A 25,632-nucleotide genomic window follows, 5' to 3' on the forward strand; every position below is an offset into this window, starting at 1 on the left:
TCTGGAATCGGATTCTGCTAGGTTCGCCTTTTGGTTCATATTCTGCTGCGCGCCAACGAAATCCGTTGATAAAAACTGAACCAAACATGGCCTATATGATTTTCTATGTATGCTCCTCATGCTCAATATGAAACATTCCCATTTTTTTTAAATTCTCCTCATGCTTAATCTGATCAAATCATGCCTGTCTTCTACTTATCAGTTACTTTATTTTATTTCTTGATGAGAGGACGAAGGATGGAACGTGGCTGTTGTGCCTTTTGACCTGTTCTCGTTGTTTTTTTAGGTTCTCTCTGAAAAATGAAAATAGAAGAAGCAGGTATAGAGAGACTAGAGAGAGAGAAAGAGAGAGAGAAGAAGCCCATTTTGGGCCCTGGAAAGGAATGGTCCGGCCCAGGACGGTGGCGAGGCGACCGAGACGACACGACCCACCACCTCCGGGACCAGCGGCCGCAGAACCCACCACCCCCCTCCTCTCTCACTTTCGTTCCCCTCCGCTGCCTTCGCTTCGGTTTGCTCTCCCTCCCCACCTTGAACCCCCACTTCTCCCCTCCCTCTTCTCTAGGGTTTAGCGGCCGTGCTCGCTCACTTGCTACTCCGGCAGCGGCTTCGGGTGGGCGGGCGGGCGATGGCCGCGCGGCCGGCCGTCGCGGCGGCGGCGGCGGCGGCGGTGGCGCTGGTGGTGGCCGCCTCCGCGCTGCTGTGCGCCTCGGCGGCAGCGGCAGCGGCGGGCGGGCCCCACATGGCGGACCTCAGCGTGCTGCTGCCCCCGCGCATGACCAGGCCCGTCGAGTACCGACTCGTCGGCGGGGACGGCTGCTTCACCTGGTACGCGCGCGCGCTCACACGCTTCGGTTACTTCTTCTCCTCGCTCTTGTCCGTGGGGCGGCGCGCCTCGCCGCTGCCTCTGTTACGCCGCGCGAATCCGTGGCGCTGTGTGGTTACTGGCTGTGCCGGGGCCTGCGATTAGGGTGGTTCATGTCGCGTGAGTTGTTTAGTGCGCTCGCTTGCATGTTTGGGGGTGTATCGATGCCGATCCTGGCGATGACGCAGCAGCGGTAGTATTCCTCGGTTTAGCTTGAGGTTTGAAGGTCTCGTGTGCTTTGAGTGAGTGGTTTCGTTAGTCTCTTAATCGACAAGTTAACTGGACTATTTTGCTATATTTCCGTCATACACCTTTGATTTATTTAGTGACTGCAGACTGGGAAACATGCCATGTGTACCTTAATTCCCAATTTAGTAGCTGTCTTCTGTCATACACCATTGATCCATCGAAGTTGCTCAAATTTGAGGTGGTCTACACCGTTTGAAGCTCCTGTATCTTGTGCACTTGAATCTGGATTACGCATCAATGTGGTTGTTTGCTACTTGTTTTAAGATTCTGTAGCCAGTTGTAGAATGATACTTCATGATTTGAGACTGTTTTTGGACCATGCTCCAATCCCTTAGATGGACATTGGGGTAGTGTTTCAGTGTACATTTTGATGAGGTTAAAATTACAGGTCATTGGATCATCATGATATTATATCAGTTAAGCCAGAGTACAACGACAGCAGCAGATGCTCAACGAGCGCTCGTTTGGCATCAATCGCCCCTTACAGTGGCCGCAAGGAGACCTCTGTCTACGCCACTGATATTATTAGTGGAATCACAATACACTGCAAAGTTTTCGTCGACAAAATCTCTCGGATCAGGATTTTCCATCATTCTGTTAAAATTGACCTGGATGAAATCGCCACATTGCGTGTTCATGCCTTTGATGATGAAGGTTATTCTTCGTATACTCTTTCCATACTTTAACAGAACAATAGTCATGTGTCACTCTTGCAACAGAAAGACCCATTGCCCTGTTTATGCCTCACTGAAAGTACTTTATAAACTGTGATACTGCTTTTGCTGTTTTGCATTAGTCTTGCACGTTGCTGATGGGGCATCCATGTTATTGTTTGTTGGATCATTCCAAATTCCAAATATTCATGAAGTCTGTTCCATGCGATTAATAAGCACCATTGTATATTATAGTATATGAGTTATTGGTTATTTAGTTTTGGTAAGCACAACCTAGAATTCTTTAGACTGATGAGCCCCCCTCTGTGGTTGAGTTTCTCCTGACACTGGTTCTTGACTGTTACTGCTTCTTTTCCTTGGTCTAAAAACGTGCTAGTGGAATAATTAATTGCATAGTTCCATTAGCCATTTTCTCCATCCGGTTACTTTTTATAATAGTATTTCAATGCTGGGTTGTATGGCTTAATTTTTTCATTTTGATTCAGAAAACGTGTTCTCGACATTGGTGGGATTGCAGTTTATGTGGCAGCTTACCCCGACGACGCTTGATAACAGTAACCATCATCTTGCTCATATTCCACTGAAAGAAACACATTTAAGTGACTGCAGTGGTTTTTGTGTTGAGATGAATGCGCGGTTTGAGCTTGAAGATAGGGTATGATAATATATTTACACACTATCTTGTTTTCGCTTTAGCTCTAGCAAACATTCAGTTTCATATAAAAATATATGTTCTGAATTCTGTTGTAATACTTCTGGCAGGATCTTGGTTCTGATTTCTTTGTTGTGAAGGGTGTTGGGATTGGCCAAGAGGTCGTTAGTGCTCAGTTATTTGAACCACAGTTTGAGCATGTGAGTGACACGATCACTTTAACTGTCGCTGAAGCTATGTCGCTAGAGCCCCCATCACCCGTCCTTGTAACTCTTGGTGTCTTGGTGAATTTCAAACTCAAAATTTTTCGACAAAAGATTGCCCAAGGTACTCTCTAAATGTTGATTTTGTTGCCACAAGACATCTAATTATCTATTGAAGCATACCAACCAGTTTGATTTTATTCAGAAAGTGGAGTGTGGTGTCATGTCATATATTAAGTGTACCTTAACCAATTTCAGTTTAATCAGAAAGTAAACTGTGGTGCCATGTCATATATGAAAGCACATCAGAAGAGGACCACACTTAAAAGTTACGCTACCATGGCAGATAAACGATTTACATACAACAGAATGTTTATTCAATGGAAAACAAAGAAACTGGTTTAGATGCTTGCACTGAAATCCCCATTTTTAAATGCTGCACTTTGGTTTAGTGGCATGCTCCTTTAGTATAATTTTAAGAAAACTTCTGCTAAAACTTTTTTTATTGGATATCTGCTAATGAAAGCTAACAGGTCTTCTCCCTTTTTGTTAGTGGTTAATTTACCATCACAATACCATCTTTGGCATGTGAAGAACTCTTCGGTGGCCCAAGTGGATAGTTCCTTGGGTGTTGTACATACTTTGAGTCTGGGATTTACTGATGTCGTTGTTGAAGACACAAGAGTTTCTGGCCACCAACAAGTATCATCTCTACGTGTTGTTATTCCACGGACACTCTTCCTCTATCTAGTTCCTGTCATGGATGATTCTGGTCATTTTCATGGGATAACAAGTATTCCATCCTCAGAAGTGTGGTACGTTTTTCCTGGTCAAAAGTATATGGTTCTTGCGAAAGCTTTCGCAGAGGGATTTGATGCTAGAGAGATATTTATTACAGAGGTACTATTCATCTGATCTTATGCATTTGATTACTTAGTCTCTTTGTTGGTTACTTACTATTGGACACACGAATAATGCACAGACGATCATTAGATCTAAATAAAAGGTCTTGCGTAATACTTGCAATGTTTAGTTTACTATGGCCAAAATATTTAGCAAAAAAATATAACATTGACCAACAGGCACTAGCACCTGTTGGCAGGCCTTGAACACCTGTGGGCACCAGCACCTCTATTTAACCAAGTGAGCTTGGTTCTGCAAAGCTGCATTTACATGATTCTGTTCTGTGAAGTAATTGGGTGACCGGCCATGCACAGAAATTAACATGAACACCAAAATTCAAAATTATGCGTGAAGTACTATGTTTTACTGATTAATATGAATACGAATTTATCAATACATCAGCAAGCCACAAGTGCCAGCCTCTGAATTCTAGATGTATTTTCCATAATAAGTTCACTCCTGTGCTTCGTGCGGATAAATGCAGTCATGCATGCTTGTGTCAGCAGAACTGAATATTCACATCAAATATTTTGCATGCATGTGCATGCTTCTATCCGCCCTTGTACATGAAGTTAACAAACAATCTTCAGTATTCATGCCTGTAAATCCTGTTCATCTCATCTTTATACATGTACTCATGCATTCTTTAGTACACGCGTATGCATAATAGATGAATGTATGGAGAAGGAACACCACGTCCTTTATGTTGAGAAAATGAACCTGAACAGCTATAGTGATTTTACCATTTGAGCACTTTGGTTATGGATTCGTTGTTCTGGCCATATACTACATGGAATCTTATTTTGTTCATTTAATACCCTTGTTTTTTGTTGGCAGGAAAACAATCTTAGATTGGAGAGCAGCACAGTGGAACTTTGGAACTTATCACAGGTTCCAGATAACTCTTTAGGTTCCTATGAAGTGCAAACTTCTAGATTGCTATTCCCCATTTCTCAGGGAGAAGGATATTTAGTTGCTGCCTTAACCTACCAAGCAGAGGCATCTGGATCAGCAAAGGTACATTTCATGCATATTCATGTTATTTCTAGCTTTCTTCTCGGGGTGGTTCTAACTTGTATTGTATGCAAAGAACATTAAATTGGTGTTGGCAGTTCATAATTAAGCAACAAAGGTTTCTGATTGCTGGATTGGCACATTCCATTCTAGGTTCTCAAGCTGCTGCAAAAAGTTAATGTATGCAGTAAAGTGAAGGCAACCTGGGATGAGGGAACGGATAACTCCAATATTATTTATCTACCCTGGGTTCCTGGAGTTTATCAGGAGGTCGAACTGATGGCAGTTGGAGGTATGTTTGTCGTGATATCTTCAGTCTTAACCCACTTTTGGTTTGTAAATGGATTTGACTGGTATTCTTTTTGTACTCAACTGAAGGTTGTGGTAAGACGCCGGAGGACTACAAGTTATTTTCGTCTGATGAAAGTGTTGTTTCTGTGTCTGATTCCCATACTGTGCGTGCTAAAAAGCCTGGTCAAGCTGTCATCAAAGTAGTTTCTACCTTTGATTTCCTGAATTTTGATGAGGTATGTGAATATATAATCTCCTTCGTATATTGTTATTCTGATCTCTCCTAAACTACTGGTCTTTACTCTTATCTACTTTAAACATGTAAAGGTCACTCGCTAGGAAATCTAATTATTTCATTCTGCACTAGTACTAAGCTTGGGATCTGCGAGATCTATATTTTGTGTTGAACTATTGTACTTTGAACTTAAGAAAGACTGCTTTGCCTACTTTTCCTTTCTGTTCTTTATAACACACCTGCTTGTGTGTGCCTTTTTTTGATTGAAATGCCATCTTAGTAGCAAAAATACATTAAAATAATGACTTATAATAGAATGGGAATTGTTGGCCTGTTGCTTCTCTGCAAACAAACACCTGTGGCCAGCAAAAGCCGTAAACTAAAATCTTACTGCTGTGTATAGTTACTGTTAAAACATTATGTAGAGAATGTGTATTGTTCCTGCTGTTTAATAATGCTTTAGTAGTCAAATAATATATGCCTTGTTTCTCTTCCACTATTTTCTCCTCTGGACTTTTCCTTCTGTGTAGCAAAAAACTTCAAATTAGAGGGCACACCTAATAAGGGCTCCTTTGGTTCAAAGGAAAAATGGAGGAAAAACGTAGGAATAGGAAATATTCCTATGGTGATACTATTCATGCCTTTGGTTCGAAGGAATGGGATAAAGGAAATAGTTAAGGAAATTTCCCTCTGATCTCAGTTCAAAGGAAAAACGTAGGAGGTCCTTCTCAAATACCTATGCACGAAGAACGAGACTAAGATCCTTAGTGGCATAATAACATTCTAACTATATATTTTCGTGTGGTTTGACTTTGATTTGACCGTGTTTATTAGGATTCCCGTGTTTTTCCAATTTCTATGAACCAAACACCAAAGTTGATAGAATTCCTTTGTTTACCAGTCCTCTGCTTTGCACATGCATTCCTATCATATTCTGTGTTTTTCCTATTCCTGCGTTTTTAGAATCCAGTGAACCAAATTATTTAGTAGTCTATGCATCTTCTTAAAGATGCAAAAACGTACTAACCGGCTGCCTGATGTATCTTTTCCATCTAATACCTATTTGCACTAGCTCATGCACAAGCACACCACGCTCGCATATGCTATTTGTGTATGCAACTATGCATGCAGTCATGTGGTCCAATCACTTAATAGGCATGTCCTCTGGTCTACTTTTAACTGTGTTGTAACTTGATTGCGTAGGGTCTGTTTCTTTCTTTTCTTTTATGAGTGAACTTTCTTCTGTACGGCCTTAGTACTCCACCTACATGTTTTCATTCGTCTTTCATTTAAGCAAGTTGCCAAGTCAGTTTTTTCAGCTCATTATGTTTGCTTCATAACACAGATCATTATTGAAGTATCCTCTCCTTCAGCACTGGCTATATTGCCAATCTTTCCTGTGGAGGTGGCTGTTGGAACACAACTTCATGCTGCTGTGGCATTTAAAACATCTAATGGTGATTAACATGATATAGGCTGGCTATTTTGTGATCTGAAAACACTGTTATTTATTTCTAATAGCTGTTCATAATGTTTCTCTTTGCAGGACACCCGTACTCGAGATGTGATTATTTTAATGCTTTTATAAGGTGGAGTTTACTATCTGAGAATCAAACTTTTGAAGTTGTTGATGCATCCGAGGCTTTGACTGTTGAGGCCTTAAAGCATCATAGTGGTTCTTCGGCACAATATGGCAATCCTTGTGCCTGGATATCTCTAAATGCATCTGCTGCTGGTCGAGCCACAATAGTTGCGACGTTTTCCTCCGAGTCTGATTCCTATTTTGAGACTTTTAATGAGCCTATTTTTCTGAAGGCCACATCAAAAGTATCTGCATATTATCCTCTTCTGGTACTCCAAGCAGGAAATGGAAACCAGTTTGGTGGTTACTGGGTTGACTTATCTAGATTACAGAGTGGAATTCAGAATATGGGTAACAACTCTCCCATGGAGCTGTACTTGGTTCCTGGATCAACCATGGATGTGTTTCTCTTTGGAGGGCCTGAACAGTGGGACAAAGTGGTTGATTTTGTAGAAACTGTTGATGTTGTTGGCGCACTAGAAAATTATATCATTGGCTCTACTGCTGTGCAAAAAATATCTAGTGGACTATACCGAGTTTCTTGCCAAAGCAAAGGGATCTTTGTAAGCACTTTCAATACTGCTATCAGTTGATTCAATTCTAATGCATTGCTTCCTTGCTGAATACATTCAATTTATCATTTTTTTTCTGTAGAAACTGTTGTTTTCGCGCGGAAACATGATTGGGAAGGATCATCCTGTGCCTGCTGTTGCCAAATCAGAGCTATCGATTGTTTGTGACTTACCATCAGCAGTAACATTGATTGCAAATGAAAATGGTATGATCATGCTCTTTTTCATTGATAATCCAGTATGATTCATAAATTACTGTATGCCTTTGATAAGTACCTTTTACAGTCTCATTCTGTGAAGCTTAGATGTGGCATTTATATCCATTTTTGACACTTTGACAGAAAACCGGCTTGATATTTTGGAAGCGGCAAGTAAAGCTGACCGTAGCCCCAATAGGCTGCAAGTATCTCCTGTTGTAATCTCAAATGGAAGAAGCATCCGTCTAGCTGCTGCTGGTGTACATCAAAATGGAAGATTTTTTTCCAATTCGTCCTCTCTTTGCTTGAGATGGGAAGTCACTGAATGTGAGGGACTTGCTTACTTGGATCAAGACGAAGATGCTGAAATGTTAGAACAGTCATCTTGGGAGAGGTTTCTTGTCCTACACAATTCGACGGGAATGGTTAGTATGGCTTGCAGTCCACACCAACTGCTTTGAATGTTGAATTTAACATCAAGTAGATACTTGTCCTTAGCACTCATATTTTGTTGATGAATCCACTTCTATATATGAGCAATGGTACAGTAGTTTGCAGAATGTTGAGGATCTAATTAAGAATAGTATGTCCTCCTGTGGTTTAAAGTTCTGATGCATAATTTAACCTTTTTCAATATTTGAACTTCCAGTGCACTGCCCGTGCTACAGTCATTGGCTTTTCTTCCAGAATTGCTAGCAAAACCCGTGAAGAACACATGTTTCTTCCAAGTGAACATGACAATCTCACAGATGCTATTCAGTTGCAGGTAAATCATACTAGATTTCTTTTGGGGTTGATTATTTCCTTGATTTTGCTAACATGTTTGTCTACTCATTTTTGGTTTACCCAGATTGTTTCTTCGTTAAGAGTCACTCCAGCGTATGTCTTGTTAGTTTCCCATCGTGAAGCACAGGTATGTAATGGCAATTCTAAATTCTCTGCATCATAGAATAATTTATCATTTTTCTTCTTCTACTTGTGCTCTGATGTATTTGTGCTACAGGAAACCTTAGCTGTCAGTGGTGGCACGTGCTTTCTAGATGCCTCTACCAATGACACACATGTGGTCCAAATAGTTCAACATCCAGGGAAGGCCCTATGTTCCCAGTTGATTCTTGGTGCTAGAGGCTTAGGCAGTGCTGTCGTGACAATTCAGGACATTGGCCTTTCTCCTAGAGTATCGACTAGTTCTCTGGTATATTCCTTTGCCACTGTGCCCCTGATTTTCTCAGTATTTCGTTTTGCTTATGAGTTATGAGTTGTATCAACCAAGTGTATTTTATTGCTTGCCATGTTTGACCTGTTACGCCTATCGCACTCCCATTTAGCCATTTAGCATATTTCTTGAGATGATAAAACTTGTAGTATACACCTGCCATCATTAATGGCCATGCTAACTCTCATCAAATTATTTCGCAGCAATACAGGCGTATGAATCTTCGTTTCTGCCCACTATTTGTCAAAATGACAACAACTTGCATGTTGTATATGCTATTGCAGGTTAGAGTTGCAAATGTTGACTGGATTCAGATATTGTCAGAAGAGCACATCAGCATTATGGTACAGTGATATGCTTTCATTGTTGCAAATTTATTTTCTCCAGATGCTAAACCTTGTTGGGGTTTATTTCCATTGACACCTTGCTTTGTTTCTAGGAAGGAACCACAAAAGATTTTCAAATTTCAGCTGGGACCCAAGATGGACAAGTCTTCGGAGATTCTCAGGTTTGCTAGTGCCACTATGCACAATTTCCCCCCATTGATTGTATTTGTTGGTGTTAATTCTTCTCTCGTTGCACTGGCAAGCTTCTGTTCAATCAACTATACCAGATCTAATATCTTCAAATCTCAAGTAATTTTTTAGGTCCAATCCACGTTTTTATAATCCTTCTCTCTTTCCAAAACTTTGTAGCATCTCAAGTGAATGCATTTTTCTGCCCCCTGTTGGCCTTCCATGTGTTTGATTGTTACAGAAATTTGCTGCTATCATCTGGGAGTAATACCACCTCCTCGTTTCACCTTAATAAAGCCAAATGTACACTGTTGCTGTTTCTAGGACTGGTCAATGTGGTCTGGATTCAAATATCACTTAACTGTGCATTCATTTTCAATGCCCAGCATGCATGAAAATCGGTCAGTACAAGCTGTATATGTATAAGTTATTAAGTTCATCACAGAGTACAGTGCTGCACAGTATAGGGACACAAAATATGTGAATCTCAGAGTAAGAACTAATGCTGGATCTAGGTTGCTAGGTACCCTCTGGGGGTAGAAAATGATCTCTTGGTATTTATTACTTTCACCTCTTTCCATTTACCAATTTCTTTCTTTGCAGTACAAGTACATGGGAATTGAGGTACATCTTGGTGATGAAATTCTGGATCATGTTAATCCAAGCGAGTCGCTGGATGGACCAAAATTTTCAGTTAAAGCTGCAAAAACTGGGACAACATCTCTTTATGTAAGTTGACAATCAATATATTGTTGGTTTGAGATGCTTATTGTCTGGCAGCCCTCATTATGTCTCCAATCTTCAGGTTAGTACTAAGCAACGCTCTGGGCAAAGAGTTTTGAGTCAGGTTATAAATGTGGAAGTGTACAAACCACTGCGAATACATCCTGAGTACATCTACCTCACACCGGGTGCCTCTTTTGTGGTAATCATTACCTTGACCCCTAAAATTAATGTCGCCTATATGTGGTTATTGCATTTCCTCAAGACTTTAATGTTCTTGGGGGGGCATTGCATCCCCCCTTGAAAAACTGAGAATCAAACTGTTCCCTGTTCCCTGTGCAAGTTTTGTTTTCAATACAGGCCGTATATATACTGCTAGCATTTCTAGTTGTCATCACTACCATTTGGTTGTACTTATGTAAAGAACAAATGGCTTCTGAGTACTTCTTTCCTCTAGCTCTCTGTTAAAGGTGGTCCGAAGATTGGAGTTTCCATTGAGTACACAAGTTTGAACGTGGGAACGTTGGAAGTTCAAAGTGCTACTGGAAAGCTGTCTGCAAAGACTGTAGGAAACTCTGTAAGTCATAGCCTGAGTCATCTTTTACTGCATTACATGCATGTGCCTTTATTTTGTCATTGCAAAAACTTACATTATAATATTTTGGTCATACATATTTAGCACCTTGCTTTTGAAGTATCTATTCTATTTGAAGCTTGAAGCATGCAATTTTCATTAAGTTCTGGGTTTATATTAGTTACTGACCTAGTGCACCATTAGACTGTACGTGCAGCTGTTTTGGCAAATGGTGGCACCGTCATTTGTGAAGCTTTTGGAAGAGTTGAAGTGGGTATCCCAGTGGCTATGGCATTGAGTACTCAAAGTGACCGTCTTTGTGTTGGCTGTAGCATGCCAGTCTACCCTTCCGTGCCTAAGGTATGTTTAGTCCCTGTTTGTTTTCATACAAATGTTTAGTCCCTGTTTGTTTTCACACAAATGTTTTTTACTTTTATCTTACGTCACATATGCTGCCCAGGGGGATCCATTTTCCTTCTATGAAACTTGTCAAAGTTACACTTGGATGATAGCAGATCAGAAGGTCAGAATACTCTTTACTCTATTCCCATTGTATCCATGCACTAACAAACTATTGTACCTTAGGTTGTGACATTCCAATCGGCTAGATCTTGGCAAAATGGACTTGATCAAGGTCTTTATTCAGAAGGAAAAACCTATCCATGGTTATCCAATGGAAGTAGCAATGCTTTTATCAATCATGTGATTGGAAGGTACTGCTTGGATAACAATATACCTTGGTCCCTGGATTGCTTATGTGGAGTGTGTTGAATGCTCTAACCTTCCTAAACCTGATGGACTTCTTTTGGTTCTGTGGCTTTATATCATATCAAAGGGAAATTAGTCATCCTTCTAGAAAAAAGATATCATGCCAATTTTCAAAGTTGTAGATTGTCAACAACTCTTTTAAAACATATTGTACAAGTGTTTCTATTTACGCTTCATTTTTATAATTCAAATGTCTTGTTTGGAACACATAAAAGAATGCTCTCACATATTATATCGAATAACAAGTGAGCCCTAATGTCTGGTTTTTGTTGTTACAGATCTGCAGGGAAAACCAAGATATCCATTTCAGTTACTTGTGATTTCTCGCTACATGGCAGTTCTGGATCTGTATCTTATGATGCCTCCAAGACAATCCTGGTCGTACCAGATCCCCCCCTTGCACGTGGACTTCCTATAACATGGCTATTACCACCCTTTTATACCACCACAGACCTTTTACCTAGATCCGTTAATTCATTTGGAGAACAAGACTCAAATGGCCTGGATACTACTATTGGATATTCTCTGTTAAGGAGCAGTGGTAGAAGTGATCCTGCTATGCAGAATGCTAATGCTATTGATGGAAGTAAAATTAGGACTGGAGAAAGCAATGCAATTGATTGTATTCAGGCAAAAGATCACTCAACTGGCAGAACAGAAATAGCATCATGCCTACGAGTTGCTGAGGTCAGAAAGACTTGTGTTGGTTTGTTTAGTCTTTAAGTTATGTACGACTAGATATTCCTACCAAGATGTCTATTTTGGAATTATTGCTGTTTTCACTATTCGTTTGAACCATCACTTATTCAATACCTTCCTTGGTACGATTGAAGCCATAGATGCCACCTCTTATGATTGAGGAACAGGAAATTCCTACTTGCCCTGTTATGAGATTAGGGGCTAGTTTGTCAATTCATATTGCTGTGTTGTGCTTCCCTCATCCATGGATTAGTCTATCTGGACATGTCAAAACAAAAGAGCTTCCTGAAAGCTAGTGCAATGCCGAAGGAAACCCATAGCTAGATCACACCCAAGGAGTTCTCCTTTATATCACTTCATTCCTAAATATAAGCCCTTTTAAAGATTTCAATATGAACTACATATGGAGCAAAATGAGTTAATCTACACTCTAAAATATGTCTATATACATCTGTATGTAGTCCATGTTGGAATCTCTAAAAAGACTTATATTTAGGAACGGAGGGAGTAGTTTGTACTCCCTCCGTCCCAAAATTCTTGTCTTAAATTTGTCTAAATACGGATGTATCTAGTTACATTTTAGTGTTAGATACATCCGTATCTAGACAAATCTAAGACAAGAATTTTGGGACGGAGGGAGTAACTATTATTATGTGCTAGGTGTTCTAACTACTGCTGATACCATGTGATTAACAATTGCCCTTTTCTACATCTCTATGCATTATTCGTGCTGATGCTGTGATCTATTGTTCAGGTTGCACAAGTACGGGTAGCTGCTGCAGAATCATCAATCCAGACAGCCTATCTTTCTGTAAATGATAAAGTTGAACTGGATGTAAAATATGCTGATGAATTAGGTAACACATTTACCAGTATCGAATGCTTAATCAATTCTTTGACTCATTTCTAATCTTCCTGCCTTCCACCAGGTTATACCTTTAGTGAAGCACTTGGAGTAGCACCTGTGAAGATTGAGACAAACTATCCTGATGTTTTGTCAATTGTCATGCCCAGAGATGTCAATGGTACATATGGCGCACATCAACGTTTTGTGCTACAGGTATGCGTTGCTTCCCGAAACCCAAGCTTTAAGTTTTTCTTATATTTTGTGTGTGCGCGGGGGTGTGTGTGTGTGTGCGTGTGCGTGTGCGTGTGTGGGTGTGGGTGTGTTGTGTGTGTGCAAGGTGGTTAAGGATTTCCTGTAGACACAAGGCAATACATCCAGATTGAAGTTTTAGGTTGGGAATACCACTTTTACATCTTACCCTTCAACATCACAAAGAAGGAAGAAAAAACCTGCACAACCTATAAGGGTTTATTACTTGGAAGCTTGGTTCTGCTAATTTCAGTTGTGACAAGCATATGAGTTGGTTGATCATATTTCTCATTAGTCTTCTGTGCAAACTGCTTCATATTTCTTTTTTGAAGGCGAGAAGCCATGGGACAGCTCTTGTAAGGTTGCACATCAACCATCCTTCCAGAAAATCAGATTTCATAATGGTATGATTCTTTTTGCCATTCTTGAATCTGCTCTTCCTATGTTTGATATGTTAGGATGCATAGCTATTTAAACTTGTACAAAAGGTGGGTTATTCTGCTATTCTAACTTACAAGGCATAATTATGTAGGACTGTTTACTTGTATCTCCCAAGCTCTTAAAATAGTACGTTTCAGGATAAGTGCCCTTTGAGGAAATCAAGAGAATTAATGCAAATATGCAATATCTACCCTTACTTTAGTGCATTTGTGTGCATGGTGGGTTGAAACAGATGGAGTAATTGGCAGTGCCATTGAACTGGCAAAACAAATACTCCTACTAAACAAAGATGCAGTTTTTTATGGTTTCTTTTGATCGGATGTACGTATTGAAGTGGTGACATATACTGACTAACACTTGTTTTTTAACTCTCAGGTATCTGTTGGTGCGCGAATGTATCCTAGAGATGTGGTGATTCATTCTGGCCAACACCTGAACTTTACTATTATCGGGGACCGTATGTTCACTGAATCCATTTTCTTACTAGTAGTTGTTGTGATTATCTTTTAATATTGTATCAGATATTATCTCTGGTCACATCATTTCGGTGTGCTTAACCTTATTTGTGCACTTTGCTTGTTGCATTCCAAGTTAGCACCATGCAGTGATTGCATTCTAGTTAGCGCTATGCAGTGATCTTTTGAATACTTTATAAATGCACAGAAGTTGGTAGTTAATACATGATTCATAAAGCAAAAGGCGTTGCTAGAGAAAGGGAGCAAAATATGTTTAGTTTAATATCCTGCACGAAGTAGACAGTTGGTGCAATGTTCTGAGTTTGTCAATTTTTCTTGTTTTCCTAACCATGGCCAATTGTTGTTGTAGGCATGGATGCGCGTGGACCTGGCCAGTGGTTAAGTACCAATGAAAAAGTTATGCATGTTAATCAAATAACTGGTGAAGCACATGCACGTGGTGAAGGTATAGCAGAAGGTATGGAAGTAAAAACCTATATTTGCTTAGTACTCCCTCGGTTCCATAATGTAGTGCATATATATTTTTCGAAAAAGTCAAACCTCACAAACATTAGATTCATCATAAGATGTAGTTTCATATTTTATATATTTGATATTGTAGATATAAATAGTTTTATATATAAACTTGGTCAAAGTTTGCAAATTTTGACTTCTCAAAAAATCTATATGCACTACATTATGGAATGGAGGGAGTAGAATGCATTGTTGAACTTCGACACAGTTCATTCCTAGTACTTTGGGTTTTGATAAGCTCTTTCCTTGTACAGTGATTTTTAAAGGCCCAAATCTGAAGTTGCGAACAACTGTCAATGTGCTCAAGGTGAACCAGATAGTTGTTGATGCTCCTGCGGAGATTCTGACGAATGCTGCTGCCCCACCTGATGGATACAAGTTCTCTGTGAAATTAAGGTCTGTAGTGCTCATATCATCATACTCCTTCCACATGTGTTGATTAATATGTAGTCAAATTCAAAGTCACTACTGGGTAGATTGTCCTGGTGTTTATACTAGCATCATAAATTAGATATGATCTTATGTGAGAATAATGTAACAATAGGTTATCATAGGTTTGTGGTGCAGCATAAGCATATCAAACTGACATTCTGTATTCCAGAATTTTAATGTTACAAAAACGGGCCCTGATGTCATCATAATGCTGCTTTTGATACTGCCTGCTAATATGATCTGAGACTAGAGGTTTCAGACATAATATGTATAAAATAGGTAGCATAAGATATGCATTAGGTCATACTCAGCAAATATAATTATCGCTACATAAGAGTGAGAGGGCAGAGAAGCATTTAGTTGTAATGAAAACTAGGCCAGTACTCCTGTGTTATATAATAGTCTTTATAAACAATATAATCACTGTTAGTACCTCCAGTCTAAAAGGAATGCAGTAAACTAACTTTTTTTCTGTTTACATTTTGATACTCTTGGATTTACTTGTGGTCCATGGAGATTAACCTTTTATTCCCTTGTTGAAAGTAGTGATTCAGCCGGGCATAGCACAGAGTCCTCTGTGAATCAGATAAATGCCCCATTTGACTGCAAGGTCGAACCTTCTTTTGTTGGGTAAGTTTCCCATAATGGCCATTCGACCACCTGTGCCTCGTTATTCTGTTCAGGGATACATGGAAGTCTCACTGTTTTCTCTCCTTAGGTTTGTTGAGCCATGGAGTGACCGTGCTGTGAAGAAATCATACTGTGTATTTCATCCGTACTCGCCTGCACAGCTGTTGCCTGTTAAGTCGAACCCAAAAGACGGAATTTTACACATTTCAGTTCGTGCAAATCTAAAAGAAGATTCAATGGTGACCGGATCTGCACATGCACTGTTTGTCAAAGGGTTTTACATTAAAGAACCTGGAATGGTAGCCGCCCTTTCCCAACCTCTCACACAAGCTCGTCTGTTTATTCCAACTGACTCTTAGTTGTCTATCTCATGCAGTTAAACTTGACTCCAAGCTGCAACCATAGCGTCATCATTATTGGAGGGAACACTGGTATTACAAAGCCTATTATTTCTGCAAACTTACCTTTGGCTGTGTTTGTTTCTAAAGCTCCAGTTGTATTCCTCCCCCAGATGTTGAGTTATTTTGGAGTGCTAAAGATTTAATGTCGGTCAGTCTTGTTGACACAAATGAGAACATTGGTGGTCCTAGTCAAGTTGTTTACCGGGTGAGCCACAGATGACAAATCATCATTTTTGCATCAATGCTTAATGCTGTAAACAAATTCTGATTTCCATCCTTTTCCAGGTTGAAGCACTCAAAAGGCAACCTTTCGCTGACAAGGTCACTATAATTCTTCCAGCCACTGGTATGCCATTCTATCTTCTTCGCATCTTCTTGGCCATATCCTTGTAACAAGCTGACTGGCTATCTGGAAATTGCATCTCGTGGTCTGATGAGCATCATTCCTGACCTAAAAAAAACATCGTTCTGATTCTTGAACCTTGTCGATTGGTAAAACTTATTTCCATACCAAGTCCACCTAATATTTGGATGAAAAACTCCCCCTAATAGTATATTTTTAAGATTTGATTTGAGTTTTTGCTGACCAACAGGAATTGCTCCATGATGATTAACTCGATTAAATTGTTTTCCCCTTGTGCAGGCCAGACTGAAGAATTAGAAGTTAATTATGTTACAGGAGACAGAACAGAGCCATCGTCGTCGTCAGGCTTAACCACATTTGGTCTTATCCTCACATGCATCATCGTGCCAGCAGGTACACTCTGGGTCATCATGAAGCTGCTGGAGAAACCGGCCCGACAGGCACCACCACGGCACGCGCCGGCACCAGCAGCGGGGCCTGCCGCTGCGCCTGACCCTGCCTCCCCGGCTATCGGCGAGTTCTCTCCTCGCACGCCCCAGCCTTTCATGGAGTACGTGAGGAAGACTGTCGACGACACGCCTTACTACAAGCGTGACGCGAGGAGGCGATTCAACCCTCAAAATACGTACTGAGCGCATGTAAACTGGGCAGTAGAGTCGCTTCTGGCATGTTTCCCCCTTAGTGTATGATTTAGACGGGTAGCCCTGTTATCCCTGTACTGTAAAATCCGTGTATTGTTGATACTACGCTGTCAATTTTCGAGTCGTGGCGGCATCTGTACGAGCAATGGTTGGTTCTGTTTTTGCTTAGAGCTATAGAGCTAGAGAGATCATTCAACCAATAGCAGTTCCTCTTTGTAATAGCTTTGTAATTGTAAGAGCCTGGGAGCTCTGTATGTAAATGGAGTGTCTCTTCCACCTCTCCCAAGCACCACCCAGCCCTGTTTTATCTTATGGAACCTGCTTAATTTGGTCGAGAAGCCATTAATGTGTTAGTGTGCACCAGGACATTTTTATCTTTCTTGGACGTTGTGTGTTAGATATGTACTCCCTCCGTTTCGAAATAGATGACTCAGCTTTGTACTAACTTTAGTATAAAGTTAGTATAAAGTTGGGTCATCTATTTTAAAAGGAAGGGAGTATATACTTGTCCTCTCGCTGTAAGCCATTAGATATGTATATAATGTGTTAGATATGTATTTTCCATGCACCTTTTTTTTTGGAAAACGCCGTAGAAGGTGTTACTTGTGCAAAGCGGTTCTGAAATGTGTGCGTTATGAGCCTGGGTACGTATAAACCTACTTTGAAAAACACATTTCTAAATGCTAGAGAATTTTGAAAAAAAAAGGTGCAAGTGTACATCTTCATATTCTATGTCCGTGCACAAAGTTTCATGGAAAACAACTTTTTCTTTGGCTTGTGCAAAAATGACAAAAAAATTATTGTGGAATGCTATTTAGAACTGAAATTTGTCTTTTTCATGGAGGCAAACTAAAAAACTTTGTGCCATGCACACATTTTGTGAAGATGTATGCGTGGAATTTTGTTTTGGATTTTTTAACATTTTAAAACATGTTTAAAATGCATTTTAAAAAAATGGGTTCAGGACATCCTCACTCGTGACTAAGCATGCTATTTTTCAACAACAATCGTTGAGTACAGACATCACTAGGTCACTATTTTGAAAAAATATCTTACATCAAGAATAATTTTTCAACCAAGTATTGACGTGTGTTCACGTTAGGACAAAAACCGACAGAGTCAAATTCAACCAATGGATATCTCAAGCTTTATGAACTTATATATTTGCTTATTTATTGACCGGAGTTGTATGAACTTATAATTTGCTTTTGCGGTGAGGACGATAGACCATTGCATGAATCGAACAACATGGTTAACCCAATCTTCAACCAAATCCAAATTGGGGCTGCCCTCACCTCACCTGCGTAGGCACCCACTGAAGGAAATATGCCCTAGAGGCAATAATAAAGTTATTATTTATTTCCTTATATCATGATAAATGTTTATTATTCATGCTAGAATTGTATTAACCGGAAACATAATACATGTGCAAATACATAGACAAACAGAGTGTCACTAGTATGCCTCTACTTGACTAGCTCGTTGATCAAAGATGGTTATGTTTCCTAACCATAGACATGAGTTGTCATTTGATTAACGGGATCACATCATTACGAGAATGATGTGATTGACTTGACCCATTCCGTTAGCTTAGCACTTGATTGTTTAGTTTGTTGCTATTGTTTTCTTCATGACTTATACATATTCCTATGACTATGAGATTATGCAACTCCCGTTTACCGGAGGAACACTTTATGTGCTACCAAACATCACAACGTAACTGGGTGATTATAAAGGTGCTTTACAGGTATCTCCGAAGGTACTTGTTGGGTTGGCGTATTTCGAGATTAGGATTTGTCACTCCGATTGTCGGAGAGGTATCTATGGGCCCTCTCGGTAATGCACATCACCTAAGCCTTGCAAGCATTGCAACTAATGAGTTAGTTACGAGATGATGTATTACGGAACGAGTAAAGAGACTTGCCGGTAACGAGATTGAACTAGGTATTGAGATACCGACGATCGAATCTCGGGCAAGTAACATACCGATGACAAAGGGAACAACGTATGTTGTTATGTGGTTTGACCGATAAAGATCTTCATAGAATATGTAGGAGCCAATATGAGCATCCAGGTTCCGCTATTGGTTATTGACCGCAGACGCGTCTCAGTCATGTCTACATAGTTCTCGAACCCGTAGGATCCGCACGCTTAAAGTTCGATGACGGTTATATTATGAGTTTATGTGTTTTGATGTACCGAAGGAGTTCGGAGTCCCGGATTAGATCGGGGACATGACGAGGAGTCTCGAAATGGTCAAGACATAAATATCGATATATTGGACGACTATATTCGGACATCGGAAAGGTTCCGAGTGATTCGGATATTTTCAGGAGTACCGGGGAGTTACGGGAATTCGTATTGGGCCTTAATGAGACATACGGGAAAGGAGAGAAAGGCCTCAAAGGGTGGCCGCACCCCTCCCCATGGGCTGGTCCGAATTGGACTAGGGAGGGGGAGGGGGGCGCCCCCTTCCTTCCTTCTTCTTTTCCCTTCCCTTTACTTCCCTCCTACTCCTAATACTTGGAAGGGCTCCTAGTTCTACTAGGAAAGGGGGAATCCTACTCCCGGTGGGAGTAGGACTCTCCTAGGGCGCGCCATAGAGAGGGGCGGCCCTCCCCCTCCTCCACTCCTTTATATACGGGGGCAGGGGGCACCCCAAAGACACAACAATTGATTTCTTGATCTCTTAGCCGTGTGCGGTGCCCCCCTTCACCATAATCCACCTCGATCATATCGTAGCGGTGTTTAGGCGAAGCCCTGCATCGGTAGAACATCATCATCGTCACCACGCCGTCGTACTGACGAAACTCTCCCTCAACACTCGGTTGGATCGGAGTTCGAGGGACGTCATCGAGTTGAACGTGTGCAGAACTCGGAGGTGTCGTGCGTTCGGTACTTGATCGGTCGGATCGTGAAGACGTACGACTACATCAACCGCGTTGTGCTAACGCTTCCGCTTTCAGTCTACGAGGGTACGTGGACAACATTCTCCCATCTCGTTGCTATGCATCACCATGATCTTGCGTGTGCGTAGGAAATTTTTGAAATTACTACGTTCCCCATCACCCACATGTAAGGGGATCCGCTGGCAGTGACAACAATTCAGAAATGCTAAAATCTTAAGCCAGATTTTTAAGCATGGCAAATCAAATGTTTTTATAACAATTTTCATGTCGCGAGCATGAGAATTCCCTTGAGCAAGCATTGACAAATGTTGAGAAAAAATTATGTCAGGATTTGCCATGCTTGCTGAAGAGAATTGCCAGGCTCGGGACACATAATTTTCATAAAATGTTTGATTTGCCATGTTTAAAAGTTTAACATCAGATTTATAACACGGTCCATTAGTTATGCAAAAAAGCTCTAACCATCTTTGTTTCTAGAAAGATCGACCGTTGATCTAGAAATAAGAAAATAGTGATACATCGACCAAAGGTAAAGGGGCCAACAATTAGAGGAACAGTCATATATAGATCAAAGCACGTACTAAAAGAGATAGCTTCGTTATCTCTATTATTAACGGAGGATCGAACGTCGTGATGATTCGACCTCCTACTTTATCGATACTCCTTCCCCCACCCTTCGTACGTTAAGAAAAATCAGGAAAACTACCCACCGCTTCGGAAAAAACAGTGCAGAGAAAGGAAAGAAAAACAGAGCCCACGACCCACCCACGAACACACGTCCCATCCTCCATCTCCCCTCACCCCAAAGAAAAGAGAAACAACCCAACCAATCTCTCCGCTCTCGAGAAACTCGCCGCCGCTGCTCCCCTCATCGTCCTCTCCTGGTCGTCGTGGCTGCGGTCCTGGCCGTGGACGTCGCCACCGGCCCGGCACTCCCATCTGCATGAGGATCATCTATTCTCCGTCTCAATTCCCTCCACCCCCCTCGATTCCAATCTAATCTCTCCCGAGAAACTTCACTCGACTCGGCCGTGGCGAAGATGGCCGACGGCTCGCCGTCTGGCTTTCTCGCTGTTGAGCCATGTTCCGCCTCCGCCCTCCATCCACTTGCTCCAAGACGTCTTCCGCGGCCGTCAGCTTCCACGATTTGGGTTTGTGGCAGGCATGAACTATGCGAGGAGGGTCCGAGGGTGTGCGTCCTCTATGTGAATTCGACGGGTCGTCTTCATCGCAGGTGGCCATGGGGAGGACACATGTGACGGAGCAGATGGGGTACGAGGACGCGTAGAAGAGCTTTCATTAAACATGTTCTAAGCTATCATGTAAATGTAACATAACTATTTTAAAGGTTATTGATATAATCCATGTTTTGCTTTTCCATTTTTAGCAAATAGAGCGGATTCTGAAATCACATATTTGAATTAGCTTTTGGTCGGTCGACTTGAGTAGTAATTCCTTTTATTATCCCAGTTGTTATTTCTACCTTGTCTGCTATATAAGATACTCCATATAGGAGGTCAAGCTTGAAAAATGTATAATACCCGACTTGTCGAGAATCATGTTAATAAAGCTGTCATGATATTTTCCCTGCTTCAAAGTGCTCCCTGAGGTATTAGTTAACGGTAGTCTGTATTGATTTTTTTGTACAGAATTTGACCATTTGTGCAGGCTTTGATTCGTGACGGGTCGACCTTAAAGTCTTAATGATTACCCTTTCCAACAAGCAACAGTGGGGTTGTTCTGCTCAATCCTGCTATTTTTTTAGTCCATTAATTTGTATGTGTTCTTCGCCTCAGATATTTTATTAATTTCGGTTGGGTTCTAATTAGAGATGCATATAAATAACTTTGTTCTGGTTTTCATAAAAGTAATATGGCACACACCTAGAAGGTTATTGATTATACGCTGCAACCCATTTTATTAAGCTGGGTTTTCTTGACACCATTTTCTATTGCAGGCTACTGAATATATACAGTTCTTACAAGAGAACGAACATAAGTATATTTGGGTGAGGCACCAGATACAACATCTCACTTTTCGTTTTAGAAATTATCTTTATTTAACTTCAAGAGGTCACCAGCTGAAGGTATGGTACATTTTGATCTTTTTGTTTGTCACTAAGCTTGACAACATCTCACCAACTATAGCAGTAATGTGATTCATTCTTTAGGTTGTGTTTGGCGATGGAATAGTAATTTGGCTGCTGAGGTATCAAGGTAAGGACAAAAATATTTCCCATTTTTTTATTTCTATGGTTGTCATAGTCTATTTTAAGCCCATATTATTTTTGTTGATTGCGAAATGTATTCAACTGCATGTAGAAATAGAAGATAAATCTCGTTTCAAATTTTGAGTGTATACTGAAGTTACATGAAGCCTTCGACACTCCTTTTTAGTTATTGTTGATTTAGTTCAAGTACTAAATAAACGACAACTAATATCGAACAGAGGGAGTATATTATGACCTCCTCTTAACTTGCCTTTAGTAACAAACATGATAGTACCAAAATTAGTTCTAGGAGGATAGTACTAAAACTCTCGTGCCATTGAAAAACTGTTGAGAAATTTTAATTTATTGCATAGTGCAGGCGGAAAAAGTTTAATTCACCCCGAGAAGAGCCCTCCGAGAACAATTGTTTTGGACTTTTGTGGTACTCTCAAGTGAGGGGTCATTTGTGGTCTTGCTAATATAGATAAACCATAACCATATTTTATATAATTCTCAACATCCTTGGAGCGAAAGACAGTAACTGCATAACGAAGTTTAAATCATATTCATTTTTTGTTTCAGTGATGAGTTTTTCTTTTGTTTGCTTCTTTGACCAGTTTGTAACCAGTCTTCTGGATCAGAGTAACTGAAAGTTGATGTGTAATATTAGGGTTGTGATTGTAGTGTATCAAATGGGATAATTTTTATATTTGACTCATCACATATAAAATTTATATTTTTTTAAATCAGGAACAAATATAGTTTAAGTATTTTGAAGTGAGATGTGCTTTTTTAGTTGTTTGCCACATGGTTTGTTTCAGATGGGATAATGAATTGGTAAAAATCACTTTCCTTTGTTGGTACCAATACCAATGCCACCAAGTGCAGTCATATTGACGACAGTCAAATAGCCTTGCAGAATGGACAATGTTCAAAGATAGCGAGCATTATGTCGTGTCTAGATATGAGTGGAAAACGTGCTACGTGTGTACTGCTACTACACCAGCCCAAGTACTTATGTACAATTCCTCCTGAATTCAGACACTAAGAAGCTAAGCTTTTGCAAATGAATCTACTTATTCAAGAGGCTGGCAACAAGATCGGATGTTCAATAACTAGAGGAGCAACACACCATCGACATGAAACTATGAGCATGCATATCATCAAGTTTGCCGGTTCTACATTTTAAACCTTAGCCAACTACCTACTTTCTAATTTTCTTGCATGCAGCGAATTGACTTCCCAAAGAACTACATGGAAGGGATATATGTTTGATTTGTTTTGAATTGATTGCAAGAAATACATGTATGGCACATCCAACTCTATTCTCAAAACATATATGAATGAAAATTTATTTGATTTTTTTAGCAATGTCTCATGTCTAAGTTTATTGTTACGTGACAACGCACGGGCATTCAGCTAGTAAAGAAAAAAGGTGAAAGAGACTACGCTTGAGATTACTAGCATTTCTCCACCATATTATACATAAAAAAATGAATAGCAAAACCAAGAAAAGAAACAAGTACCAAGCATAAACAAATGCAAGAAAAATCAGCTGCTAGCTAGAAAACCTAACTCCATACATATTCGATCGATCCGTGTGGTACATAACATGTCAGCATGCACAATCAGACAACGAACGTGCTACGCTCCCAGCTAGTGCACGTCGCAGGCGGCCGCCGCCTTGCTGTCGTCGCCGACCCGCCGCGCCCCGCACCACACCGCCCTCCCGTCCGCCGTCCAGAGCGACACGTCGAACACTCGTACACCTCGCGCGACGGCGTCGCCGGTGGCATTACTCCCCCGCGCGGTGACCCTTGTCCATCGCGGCATCCGCGGCGGCCGCCACCACTCGGCGCAGACCTCCTCCCGGCCGGCGACCAGCGCGCGCCCGAGCGGCACGCCGCCATATCCTACCGCCACGGATGTGCCGCTTTCCAGGCATCTCCCGCCGCTCGTGAGGAGCGGGCCCGGCAGCGCCACGCCGAGGGAGAGGACGAACGACGCCGACGTCTCGCTGATGTCGGCGGCAAGGACCGCTGCATAGTACCTCGGCGGCGGCCGGTGGTGGCTCTCGTCTAGCAGCCACACGGTGCCGGCGACGACGGCCACCATGGCGATGAGCACCATGGAGGTGCAAACGTAAACGCAGGGATGCCGCCACGGCATGGATGGCCTGTGTCTCCTCGATCTAGAGAAGTCAATGGAAGTTCTTTTTTGCTTCGTTTGTTCGTTGCTATGGTAGATGTGCATATGCATGGCGTACATATGAATCGCTCAGATCGATTGCTTTCCAAATTACAAGGCAATTGCTGAATGCAACGCATGCTTACAAGGAAATTGCTCTGTGTCGGCCACACGCGACGTGGCTGCCAATCTAGCTATTTTCATTTTGCTTTTACCTTCTTGCCGATCGAATACATTTTTTTTAGTCTAAACACACTTTATTAATCACATAAGTTCATAGGGATACAATGAATGTCTGGTGGGTTTATTAGCCACAAGTGGCGCCCAATATCTAGACCGAAAGCATGTTTAGCGAGGCTGTGCGCCTCAATATTGGTGGTTCTACCTTCGAAGATGAAGGTACACTGATGAAATTCTCTTGATGTCTCAACAACCTCCTTGACTGTGCTTGCATATGTCCCTCCCATACCATGCTTGATATCATTTATTACACCTTGGCAGTCAGAAGCAACAATGAAATCGGACAGTGCCAAATCTGAAGCTAGCGCAAGCGCCTCCCGGCAAGCTAGCGCTTCGAGGGTTGCAGGCTCCGTGATGCCATATGTTTTGATTACTGAAGCACCCAAGAACTGACCCGAAGAATCTCTGCATATGGCGCTGAAGGAGCCATACAGGTTATCTCTGGAAACCGCACCGTCTACCCTGATCTTCGAGAGACCCGGCGGTGGTGGAATCCACCTTTGCCTTGGTTGTTCCGTGCTTCTAGTTGCAGGCGGCCCAATCTTCTTGGGTTTACAATCTTCCAACTCTCTAATATATCTCATGATAAAATTATGCGTGGAAAGTGGGCTTTGGAAGATATTTTCATGGAGAGCCTGCCGACGAGCATACCAGAGAGCCCACAGAGTAATTGCAACCTGGATGAATTCCGCAGCTGAAAGTGTATCCTGAAATATTTTCATGGATGAATTCCGATTGAATACATGCTAAAAGTGAAAAGAAATACAAGTAAAATTGTTGGGCACAGTAGAAAACCCGAAATGGGCCGGCCCACGAACGTGCAATTTCACGTATTGAACGCCAAAACATCATGTTTGCCGTGACGGAAATGGTGTTTACCTCTGATCATCGCTTATTTTTTAATACAGTATAAACACAGACGCTCATATATATGCGCATACACTCGTTTCTATAAACGTACGCATGTAGATCCTACCCCTATGAGCACATTCGAGAGACTGGGCCGGTATATCATCTTGAGATTTACAAAGGCACTGTAGAAGCATCGCCGAAATTTTGAAATAAATCTAGGAATATGCGAGCACCAGTACTTGAACTCTGATGGATTAGAGATACCACTATCTTCCTAACCATCCAACCACTGGTTCACTACCTCTGATC

The 25,632-nt window shown here is 41.2% G+C and overlaps 1 protein-coding gene across 1 annotated transcript; it reads left to right on the forward strand.

Annotated features, from left to right (window-relative positions):
- Positions 1–480: 480 nt before the first annotated feature.
- Positions 481–17,306, forward strand: EMB3012 (embryo defective 3012). The gene is made up of 36 exons (XM_087521680.1): positions 481–828; positions 1,503–1,768; positions 2,274–2,443; positions 2,551–2,767; positions 3,197–3,543; positions 4,384–4,563; positions 4,714–4,852; positions 4,939–5,087; positions 6,432–6,543; positions 6,633–7,231; positions 7,323–7,446; positions 7,582–7,862; positions 8,087–8,203; positions 8,288–8,350; positions 8,441–8,632; positions 8,938–8,997; positions 9,093–9,161; positions 9,772–9,897; positions 9,974–10,093; positions 10,349–10,468; positions 10,670–10,825; positions 10,926–10,988; positions 11,051–11,178; positions 11,512–11,920; positions 12,687–12,789; positions 12,862–12,992; positions 13,361–13,432; positions 13,845–13,926; positions 14,295–14,402; positions 14,713–14,854; positions 15,437–15,520; positions 15,609–15,819; positions 15,897–15,951; positions 16,032–16,126; positions 16,207–16,267; positions 16,565–17,306. The coding sequence occupies exons 1-36, from the start codon at positions 629–631 to the stop codon at positions 16,915–16,917; spliced, it is 5,904 nt and encodes a 1,967-aa protein (XP_087377806.1). The 5' UTR covers positions 481–628; the 3' UTR covers positions 16,918–17,306.
- The last annotated feature ends 8,326 nt before the right edge of the window (positions 17,307–25,632 follow it).

This window comes from Triticum urartu, chromosome 5A, assembly GCF_056163025.1.
Source record: "Triticum urartu cultivar PI428250 chromosome 5A, HENAU_Tu73, whole genome shotgun sequence".
Classification (NCBI taxonomy): domain Eukaryota; kingdom Viridiplantae; phylum Streptophyta; class Magnoliopsida; order Poales; family Poaceae; genus Triticum; species Triticum urartu.

Coding starts and splice junctions, on each gene's coding strand:
- EMB3012 (XM_087521680.1), top strand. CDS start 629: ATGGCCGCGCGGCCGGCCGTCGCGGCGGCGGCGGCGGCGGCGGTGGCG. Junction 2,768..3,196: donor TCGACAAAAGATTGCCCAAG/GTACTCTCTAAA, acceptor CCTTTTTGTTAG/TGGTTAATTTACCATCACAA. Junction 10,469..10,669: donor CAAAGACTGTAGGAAACTCT/GTAAGTCATAGC, acceptor GTGCACCATTAG/ACTGTACGTGCAGCTGTTTT.